Source organism: Balaenoptera borealis (assembly GCF_965194805.1).
Source record: "Balaenoptera borealis genome assembly, chromosome: 16".
NCBI classification, from domain to species: Eukaryota; Metazoa; Chordata; class Mammalia; order Artiodactyla; family Balaenopteridae; genus Balaenoptera; species Balaenoptera borealis.
The window spans coordinates 79,230,100-79,240,778 of NC_138872.1; the positions used below are offsets into that span (position 1 = coordinate 79,230,100).

Here is a 10,679-nt window from a genome sequence, read left to right on the forward strand (position 1 = left end):
ACCTGCAGCAAGTAAGGAGGACACCTGGGATCTTTCCCAAAGCAGCATCTCCCTGAACGGCAAAATTGGGGAAGTTTTAAGCTAACGGTATATGCATATTCATGAAGGGGCCTGAGCAGAGGAGAATTCAGCATAGAATTGGAGCAAAGGCCCACAGAGTCCAAGCTTTAGTTGATTGAAGTCAGGAGGATCAACATCATCCTGTCCTCCACTTGGGTGGGGGCCTTAGTTCCCACAGAACTCTAAGATATATTATTATGTATATCCTTTGAGGATGAACTAGGACTCGGCTTTATCACTGCACTATTGTCTGACTGCCTTTTCTCTGTTCCTGCATTCCTTTGTTCCTTTAAGATCACTGGTTACTGAGACCTGTTCAAGGGCAAGCATTGCGGCCAGGCTTAGATCACAAAATGGCTTAGGCCAAAATGGCTTCTCTTCTGTCAAGAAAACCATTCCTGGCTCTCGTTCTCTGGGGACCCCCTAACCGATCTGCTTACACTCTGCCACACTGAAGCGTTGGAGGTCCTCAAGCTGGATCCTGAGGCCTCTCCCCTCCCCTTTCTCTTCTCTGAGCAATCTCACCTGTGCCAGATGCTTCAATCACCACAGGTTGTCCTCATGACCTTGAATCTGTCTCCAGCCTGGCTTCTCTCCTGAGCTCAAGACTCTGGCATCAAGTAGACATCTTCAAGTCCACATCTCAAACTCAACATTCCCAAACTGTTAGTATCCTCTTCACCCCAAACCTACTCCTCTTCCTGGGTTCCCCCACTATGAATGGCACCATCAACCCTGGACATCAACCTCCTGCCTGGCTAACTGCAACAGTCTCCCAAACTGCCTACCCACACTTCGATCCCCTACAAGGGTTCTCTAGGCTAGTGCTTCTGAAAATTCAGCTGCATAGAAATCACCCGGAGAGTTTGTTAAAAAGCAGATCCCTGGGCCCTACTACCACCCCATCCCCCCACAATCAGATTCAGATTCGATAGGCCTGGGATAAGACTCAAGAATTTGCATTTCTAACAATTGCATTTCCCCTAAGGTCCTCCCCTGGAGCAACCCAAGCTAATGATGCTGACGCAGGTGCTGCAAGTCTGTGGACCATACTTTGAGTAGCAAGGCTCCCTGCGCTGTCTAACTCAGAGGCCACTAGCCACAGTGGCCTCTGTTTAACTTATTTAAATAAAGTTTAAAATTCATTCCTCAGTGCTGAGACAGGAAGGAAGGGGGCAGGGCACAACCATTAAATCCCCACCCCTTCTCCAAGATAGTTAGACTATTCCCCCCCACTCATTAGCATATGAAATTATCCAGCCCATAAAAACTAACCTCCCCATATTTCAGGGCAACCTGTCACTTTCTGAGATGGCCCACACTCTGTCTATGGAGTATCACTCAGTAAATCTACTTTTTACCTATCACTTTGCCTCTTGCTGAATTCCTTCCGCAACAACACATAAAGAACCTGAGCTTCATTAAGTCCTGAGACCAGGTATGCGATTTCACCAGGGAGATGGTGGGTTCAAGTCCCCTCCTAAGCCAGAGATTGTGGGTTCAAGTCCCATCTGAAGTGCGACTGGCTTCAAGTCCCAACCTATAGTGTTTGTTTTCAGCAGCACTAGACACATTTCAAGTGCTCAACAGCCATTTGAACAGCGTGTATCTATAAAACATTTCCATCACCAAAGACACTTCTACTGGACAGCCTTGCATGGATCTTGGTGACTGTTCTAAAAATGAAGGCTGATCCTAGGTCCCTCTTTGGCCTGCAAGAATTCTGAGGCTCCTACTGCCTAAAAGCTCATGCTTTGGAGAAGCATAAAGGACGTCAGGAGTCGGGAGGGCACAGAGAACATTACTCAACCGAGATACCTTCCAAACTTCTCACAAGATTCTGGGATCTTCCCGGACTGAAGGCGGGCCAAGAACTTTGAGCTCACTGGCTGGTGGTGGAGGGGGCGAGTTGCCAGCGCTTTCCTCTGATTGGGCATTTTCTCTTAGCAGAAAACCAATCATCGAGGGAGGTGGGGTCGCGGCCAGGCTCGCCTACAGGAACTTCCCCGAGTTCCAGCGCCCACCCACGCCCCTGAAGGGTCAGATTTGTGGTGAGTTCTGAACCCCTACCGCCTAAGGGGCCCTTCCGCCCTGGAATCCCGCTCGCTGTGGCCGACAAGGAGGTGGGGGCAGGTCCTCCCTCCCGCCGCGGGGAACACCCCTTCCAGCAGCCCTGAGCCCCCAGGTGTCCAGCCTCGCTCTCCCTGCGCTCAGTGTTCCCACCCCCACCCCCAGTGAAATGGGATTGCGTTGTGCCGGTGGCCGGGAGAGGCCCCCTCCTGACAGCCTCCTCTGCTGGGCATGATGGGTGGGAGGGAGGTGAGACTGAGGTGGGCCTCAGGACATGGAAGCCGTGTCCCACAGGAGGATGGCTCTGGAAGAGGGCCGGAGCCTGCCCGAGGTGCGGGCGCGAGTGGCGGCTTCGCATGGCATCACCGACCTGGCCCACAAGCTTCACTTCTATGACCAATGGGCTCCGGACTATGACCAGGTAGACCGGTCGGGTCCTCACCTCTGCTTCCATCTGCTCGCCCGGCCTCAGTTTTCGTGTCTGAAAAGCCGGAATAGTGAGCCTTGCATCATCCCAGGGCAACGAATGTGAGAGGGAAGGAAGACCTGGGTGCAGCCCTGAAGTCCTGTCTCTTCTGGGACTGGCTCCTCTTCAGCGCATCCACAGTGGCCCTGCCCTCTCACCAGCCCCATCTTCCAGATTGGCAGACCCTAGAGATCAGGGGCCAAGACGTCCCCACCCTGGGACTGCAGTCCAGGCAGAGGTGCCACTGAGGGGTCACTCTGAACTAAGCAGAGAGCCATGCCAAGGCCCACAGAAAAGACCCCAGCAGTGGGCTGAGGGCTACTCTCCAGTCCCCGCCCCTTGACAGAGGAAAAGCACCTTATACCTGGTTCTCCCCTCACTGTAGTCCCAGCAGGCCCTGGGCCCCCAACACACACAGCTTGGCCGGGCTGACTCCTAGACCACCCAAAAGGAGGTCCCCCAAACACTGGGGCACGGGGTGGCAGTTGGTGCAGCACTCTGTCCCCAGGACGTGGCCGCCCTGCTGTACCGCGCTCACCGGCTCGCAGTGGACTGCCTCACCCAAGCCCTTCCAGGTCCACCCCACGCCGCCCTGATCCTGGACGTGGCCTGTGGTACTGGCCTAGTGGCTGCAGAGGTGAGACCACCCTAGATCCCCTGCCCTCCCTTCAGCCCCCACTTGCTCAAAATTCCTACTACCCCAGGCCCCAGATCCCCGCCTCCCTGCTCAGACTCACTGGTTCCAAACACTTGGGCTACATCCACTGCGGGGACCACTGTCCTCCCCGAGGTGCAGGGACCTAACTGGGAGGTGGCAGGTATGAACTGTGACTGGGTCCCCCCACCCCAGCTGCAGGCTCGGGGCTTCCTCCAGCTGCATGGGGTGGATGGGAGCCCAGGAATGCTGGAACAGGCCCGGGCCCGTGGCCTCTACCAGCACCTCAGCCTCTGCACCCTGGGTCAGGAGCCTCTACCCAGCTCTGAAGGTACTCCCCCTCCCCCTTCAGCACCCCAAGGCACACCCTCTGACCAAGCCCACTTGATGGAGCCCCTTTCTTTTGCCAAGACTCCATCCCCCTTTCCTAGCCCTCCACAAGCCCCCTCCCACACTGAGTCCTATTCTCTTTTCGAGCCCCCCAATCCCTCACTGAGACGCTTCCTCTGAAACTTCCGTCCCATGATCTGACCTCAGTCCAGGACTGGGCCACATCTGCCATATCCCCCACGGGATCTGGGTCCCACAGACACCAGTGGCAGGCCTGGTCCCTCCCCAGGCCCCATCATGCACACCATCCTCCAGGGCGGTCTGAGGCCACACTGAAGACAAACCACCACACCACATCCGCACCTCCACACAGGGACCTACGACGCGGTGCTGACGGTGGGCGCCCTCAGTGATGGCCATGTGCCCTGCAGTGCCGTACCCGAGCTCCTGCGAGTTACCAAGCCAGGTGAGAAGCAGCCCATCCAACCACACACAGGCACCTTCCCTTCTCCACACCCACAGACACAAGCCTCAGAAAGCCTCAGGCCAAGCGAGAGTAGGGTTATGCCCAGGGTCACACAGCCTAGCATCGCAGGCACAGCTGCCGGCACAGGCTCGGCCTCAGCTGCCACCATCAACAGGCCCAGGCAAACAGGCAGGGCAGGCAGGTTGCCAACCTGCCTCTTATCCACTGGGAAACCGGAAACAACTCCACTCTCCTCTCCAACCTCTATTTCCTCATCAATAAGCAGAGTGGCACAGTCCCTTCCCCATAGGATTGCAGTGAGAATTGGGTCAAGTAGTGTCTGTAAGGGCTGTGTTTCAGTCCTGGCGCATAGTAGGGGCTCCGTTTAGTTCCCTCATCTTCCAGCTTCCCCACTAACTTAGGGGGAGTCTCTTTCGTGACCTCAGTTTCCTCATCTGTGAAATGGGGCTGCTCAGGTGAGATGATAGATGTGAGTGCTTTTCTATAAACTCCACAAGTGGGGCTGATGTGCAGGTGAGGGTTGTGTTTACTGTGCTGCTACTGTGTGCCTTGCCCCGTGCTTGCTTCTGCCCTGGGGAGAAGGTACACACTCAACCCACATGCCCTGGGAAGGGGCCAGGGGAAAAAGACCAAGCCCGAGGTGGGCCCACAGGGCTGTGGGTGCTCAATGCCCTGCGAATTCAGAGAAGAGAGGCATTTGGGACAGCTGGGACGGGGAGTGAGGGGCAGTCCACGCAGGAACACAGCCTAAGCGAAGTCCCAGGCAGAAAGGAGAGTGGTAGAGTGGGCGGATCACGAGGCTCAGACCTGGCTGCAGGACAGGATCTGGAAGCCCCGAAGGTGCCCCATCACAGCAAGATTGCATCTGCTCCCTGCCCCTTCACCCCTGCTGGGCTCAGCAGGGGCCTTGGCTAAGTCAAGGCAGGTCTAGGCAGGCCTCATCCTCAGGGAACCACAGAGGCTGACAGATGCAGGGACATTGGTGGCATCAGAGAGAGAGGTAGTGATCAGGCTCAGGAGGACAGGAAACTCCCATCACCTGAACCAGTAAGGACCAGACCTCCTCGCCCAGCCTGTGCTTGCCAGTCCCCTCAGCCGGCCAGACTGCCTGCCCACATGTCACAGCCTCCCTTGCTTCAGAGCCTTTCCTCTCACGAAGCCCCTCTCCGCCAGTAGCACCCTGCTTCTCCTCACCTCCTCCTCCAGGAGGCCTTCCAGACTCCTGTCTCTCCTGAGTATATCTGAGCCCGCACTGGGCATACGGTAGGTGCCTGGAGAAGACCTGGAGTGACAAGGTCATTCATTCATTCTTTCAGCCAGTGCTTGCTGACTGTGCTGGCCTTCCTGTGAGACAGGGTAACATCCCAGCAAGCTGGGAAACCGAGGCTCCAAGAGGTGAAGGGAGTTGCCCAAGGTCCAAAGCCCATAAGCATTCAGACACAGCCGTATCCTCAAGCAGAGGGGCTGGGTGAACAGTGAGAAGGGAGCCCCCTCTGTCAAGGGGATTCAGCCAAAAATTCCCAGCATAAAGGACACTGGGGCCTTGAAAGGTGTGTAGGAGGCCGTTAAGCTGAGGAAGCAGAGGGTATTCCTGGGGGAGGGATCAGTGAGCACCAGGGGCTTGGAGATGGGAAAGGCTGGCCCGGGGACAAAGCTGGGAGAACTTCCTCCCTTGAGGATGTGAGAAGGAAGGGGACAACCTTCCTGTCCCTGGCTCCTTCCCCACCCCTCCCCAGGTGGGCTGCTGTGTCTGACCACCAGGACCAACCCATCCAACCTGCGTTACAAAGAGGCGCTGGAGGCCACCCTGGCCAGGCTGGAGCAGGCCAGGGCTTGGGAATGCCTGGTGGCCTGGCCTGTGGACCAGTGGGAACTGGCCACCTCCGAGCTCGAGCTGGGGCCTGACGCCTCTGACAGCGACGGCTTCATCTCCGGCATCGTCTACCTGTACCGAAAGCAGGAGGCAGCCCAGGCCGAGGGAGTGAGGCCCGGTGCCTAGCCCCCAGCTGGCCTCCGACCCTCCACGAGGCCTCGGCCAGGCTCATCGCTGGGCCTCCTCTGCTTTGCCTGTAAAACGAGGCCGCTGCACCAACCCTGCCCCTCAGGAGAGCTATGCCTATTAAATGAGTCCCAGAAGCGGCAGCAGAACTCTGGCTCGGTGGTTTTCTCACCCCTGCAAAGAGTGACATCTGTCCCTATGGAGGACAGAAGAGAAGAAACAGGACAGAGAGGGACCCCATCCCTGGCTGTCCCTGTGCCAGGCACGATAGGGCCACAGATATGACTCTGACCCCTCCCGGGGTGGAGGGCCCTTTCCCTCTAACTCACAGACCAGGAACCCGTGCTCACGCATCTGGGCCTTGGCCAAACACTTTCACGTGTCCAGGATTTGGTTTCCTCATCTCTAAAGGGATCGGAATGCGGAGCTGAGGAGCTCAGGGCGTAGCTTGGAGGCTGCCCCAGAGCTGGGCAGGTGAAAAGGCCTCGGTGACTGTCAGCACCAGCACCAGGTGGGGATGTGAACAGGGCTGATGATAACGCCTGCAAACAGGAGCCAGGGGAGGGCTTCATGGAGGAGGAGGCGCAGAGCTGAGCCTTCGGGACTAGAATTCAGAAGGGTGGAGAAAGGGAAAAGGACATTCCAGGCTGAGGGCAGAGACAGCCTGAGCAAAGGCTGGGAGAAGGGACCCGGGGGGTGAGCAGACCAGCCTGGAGGCCCAGACAAAGCTGGAACAAAAGGAGGGGAGGGCAGGTGGCCCATGCCCCAGGCCTGGCTGTTCTCATCTGTCCTCCCTCCTAGAGTCCCCAGCACTTCCCTAAGGTCCTGGGCTTTACGCTCTGACAAATGGAGGGCTTGAGCAAGGTGACTCCAAAGGTCGGGGCCAGTTTCGATGTCTCACAATTCCCCAAAACCAGTTTTGTAAGTCTTCTGGTCCTGGCCACCACACGGCGGTCCTGCCCCTCACCACCCCCCTGCCCAGGCTTCCAACCCTGCCCTCCCCTTCACCTCCACAGCTGAAATCAGAAACGATACAGTCTTCCTGTGCACAGGTCCCGTTTATTGTAGAAAATAATAGCAATTACTGTGACAAATAGTTTAAATTACAAAACAGAAACCTCGTAGCAGGCAGGGGAAAGCCCCAGGACTTCCTGGGGTTAGGGCCAGTGAAAGAGCATTCCCCCTGCCTCTCCAGCCTCTCCAATGACCTTGGCAGGGGTGAGGATCCAGAGGTAGCCAGTCTCAAGGGGCCCGGGGGTCCTTCTTCGGAGGCCGCAGGGCAGGGGCGGGAAGGGGTGTGGGCAGCCTGGGCCGCCTCCATAGCCCCCTCCCCCGCCACTACCCAAACCAGTTCGTAGCACCTCCGCCCCTCCCCTCTAAACCTGTCCGTCCACTCTTTGCTCGGCAACTATGCTCCAAGGGCAGGTGGGTGAGCAAGGCAGCCGTTCTCGTGGCCACAGGTTTGCATGGGCAAGGCACAGCCCCAGTGCTCGCTGACCCACCCAGCGGATGCTGGCAGAGGGAGTGGGGAGGATCAAAGAAGGGGACAGCGGTCAGCACGGACGTGGTCCCATGGTCCGCTGAGCACCCACTCAGAGGCAGAGCCCAAGCAAAGTCAGGGCTGAGCCGTCCGGGCCAGCAGGAGCCAGCCCCCTGTATCCTCAGCCATTCCGAGGAGGGTGGTACAGGAGTCTCTTTCCATCCATCCTTGCTAGTGCTGGAGGTGACCTTGAGAAAATGTCCGAGAGGGCCAGAAGGGGCTGAGGGCTGCTGGCCAACGGCCTGGCTCAGTCCCTGCTTGGCAGGGCCATCCTGGGGTCACAGTAAGCTCAGTCCAGGGAGAAACAAAGCCGAAAGGAAAAGAGTCAACGGTAGCGCCTTACACGTAGTTGCTGGCTGGGGCGGAGCGGGCGGCAGAGTACCTGGCCGAGTAGGGCTTGTCGGTACGGGGCGGGCAGTTGCAGCAAAGCAAGGCCCCACCGAGCATCAGCAGGCCAGAAGCGGCCCAGCCAATGTAGAGCGAGGCACCCATCTCCCGCTTCTGGCCCGAGGCCACCAGTGGGTTATAAAAGTCGCGGATGATATTGTGGGCCGTCCAGGACACGGGCACCATCACCAGCAAGCCGGCCAGCAGGAACACCACGCCGGCCACGATCATGGTCTTGGCCTTGGCGCTCTCATCCTCCACGCAGTTGGTGCACTTGCCGCCCACCACCGAGAGCAGCACACCGAGCACGGCCAAGATGATGCAGACGACGATGAGGGCGCGGGCCGCCTGCAGGTCCTGCGGCAGCGCCAGCAGCGAGTCGTACACCTTGCACTGCATCTGGCCCGTGCTCTGCACCACGCAGTTCATCCACAGGCCCTCCCAGATGGTCTGGGACGTGACGATGTTGCTGCCGATGAAGGCCGTCACGCGCCACATGGGCAGCGCGCAGCTCAGTATGGCGCCCAGCCAGCCCAGCACGGCCAGAGCGATACCCATCACCTGCAGCCCCATGGAAGCCATAGCTTAGCGTCTGCTGGGGTCTAGGACCTGGAAGCCTGTGGGGATCCGGCCCTGGATGCTGTAGGAGTCCAAGTGCCGAGGATGAACACTCAGCGTTCGCAGGGAGGTCTTTCACAGCAAGTCCAGAGGCAAAGCCAGTTGGAGCAGCTCTGGGTGTCTCTCCTGAGAGTCAGCGGCACAAACCCAGCGAGCGTAAGAGTGTAACAGAACCAGTTCCTTCCTGCCAACAGCTGCCGCAAGCTCTCAGGCTAATGACTGGAGCAGTTATATGGCTCCGCGGGAGGGGCGGGGGCCGAGGGAGGGGTTTCGGTCCCTGGAGCCGCCCCCTGACCAGTTTCTCTAGATTCCTGAGCCTGCCAACAAAGGAACTTTCAGGCCCCAGCCCTTGGCCCCTGAGTCACCACCCTGGAGAGCCAGCCAGTCTCAGAGGAAACTTCTCTTTCCCCCTGCCCCCAGACCCATGCTGAGGTCATCCGGGAGATAGACACTGAGTCACAGCCTATAAACACCTGGACCTACCTGGGGGGCCGGAGGGGGGAGCCAGGCCCAGCCAGGTTTGGGGCCTGAAGACCAGGGTCCCCACACCCCAGGGCTCCCTCATTCCAGGCTTGGGTGGTTGGATGGAAGGTGGCGACCTTCAGGGAGAGGGTCTGAGGATAGAGTCCTGGGAACGTCACAGAGCAGCCCCACCATGATTACAGTCGGCAGCGTCCTCAGCAGCTGCATCACTGGCCTGATAATCACAATTAAGAGTCTCGCCATCCGTGCATCCACTGCGTCTGGACATTGGCCTGATGTAGTCCAGTTTTAAGGACCAAGGAGCTGGGGGGCCCGGACTCCTGGGTCCATCACGTGCCCTCCCCATCTCTCACCACCATCACCTGGCTTCCCAGCCCTGCCGGAGGAGGGGTCTTGGAGGTGATGCCCTTTTGGCCAAAGAGAGAAGGAAGCCTGCCCCCCACCTCAGAAGTTTCAGCCAGTTTCTGCTGGGGCTAAGCCGGCTTGGCCAGAATTAGGTCGGGGAGGTCACCAAGAGAAAACCATGGGCCAGATCCTGGGGACATCAGTCCAGCAAACAGGTGTTTACTTAGTGAAGATACACAGAACGGTCCTCCGGTAAAGCCAGAATGGGAGCAAAGTCCCATGAGACTTGGAAGGGGAGGTAAAACTCAGCCGGGGTGTAGGGGGTGGTGCCTGGGAGGGGGCCTGACAGGGAGGAGGAGTTGCCTGGCATAACTCCAGCAGGCACTGAATTCTTGGGTTGTGCTGCAGAGGGCACTGATGACAGAAATCACCATGGACGGGGCCCTCTGGAGTTGGGCAAGGCAGCAGGACTAGGTGAAGGAGAACTTCAGGGAGAGGGAACAGCGAGGGCCAAGGTGCCCAAGGTGGGGAAATGCAGCTAGTTCTGGGAACCAGAACAGATTCAGAGGAATCCAGTCTGACCAGAGACGGGGTAGTGGGGGAGGGGCCAGAGGAAAAGAGCCAGAAATCTCTGCCTCAGGCATCACGGAGCCCTGGGCTGTGCACAGAGGCTGTGAGACCAGCAAGGGCATTGGATGCCAGGCTGAGAAAGGGGTCTCTGGAAACAGGATGGAGGTGAAAGCCAGGCAGAGGGCGAGGATCAGGAAGGGCCTGATTCAGGGCAGGGGGCTTTGGGAACCTAAAGGAAGGAGTCACTGTGGCGGGGAGAGAGAATGGCCAGGCTCATCCTGGCTGGATCAAGGGAACCCCACCCCCTTTCTTCCCCACGTGCTGGGGAGCTCATCCCAGGCGCCAGGGCTCCAATGAGTCCCTGAGCCCCCAGCATTGTCCAGCCCTGTGCCTGGTGCCCTGGGGCAGCTGGGTGTCTAACCTGACCCTTTCAGTGGTCCCTGAGCTTCCCGAGAAAGAGAGCTATCCTGCGTGCGTGATTTGGGTAGAAGCCTTCTGTGAGCTATTTAAAGCGTGCTGACAGCCTGTGGAACCATAGGGCTGGCAGGGATAATCTAGCGCGATGGGGAAACTGAGGTCTTTGTACCGTGGCTGACTGTAAACACTTCGGTCTCCCCTACGAGGCTGGGGGCTCCTGAAGGATAGGTGTTCAGCCTCAGAGCTCAGCGC

At 58.3% G+C, this 10,679-nt stretch overlaps 2 protein-coding genes across 4 annotated transcripts; one reads left to right on the forward strand and one right to left on the reverse strand.

Annotated features, from left to right (window-relative positions):
* The first annotated feature begins 2,007 nt into the window (after positions 1 to 2,007).
* On the forward strand, positions 2,008 to 6,216 carry METTL27 (methyltransferase like 27). 3 transcript variants are annotated; one of them, XM_082359694.1, is made up of 6 exons: positions 2,016 to 2,111; positions 2,425 to 2,551; positions 3,105 to 3,233; positions 3,447 to 3,582; positions 3,955 to 4,047; positions 5,805 to 6,216. In XM_082359694.1, the coding sequence occupies exons 2-6, from the start codon at positions 2,429 to 2,431 to the stop codon at positions 6,065 to 6,067; spliced, it is 744 nt and encodes a 247-aa protein (XP_082215820.1). In that variant the 5' UTR covers positions 2,016 to 2,111; positions 2,425 to 2,428; the 3' UTR covers positions 6,068 to 6,216. The 3 variants fall into 3 exon arrangements, with proteins under 3 accessions (XP_082215819.1, XP_082215820.1, XP_082215818.1); XM_082359692.1 differs by having other exon boundaries at positions 2,098 to 2,183; XM_082359693.1 differs by lacking the exon at positions 3,105 to 3,233 and having other exon boundaries at positions 2,008 to 2,111.
* Positions 6,217 to 7,106: 890 nt separating this feature from the next.
* Positions 7,107 to 8,840, reverse strand: CLDN4 (claudin 4). Its single transcript, XM_082359695.1, has one exon. It carries the CDS (start codon positions 8,574 to 8,576, stop codon positions 7,947 to 7,949), a length of 630 nt encoding a protein of 209 aa, XP_082215821.1. The 5' UTR covers positions 8,577 to 8,840; the 3' UTR covers positions 7,107 to 7,946.
* Between the last annotated feature and the right edge of the window lie 1,839 nt (positions 8,841 to 10,679).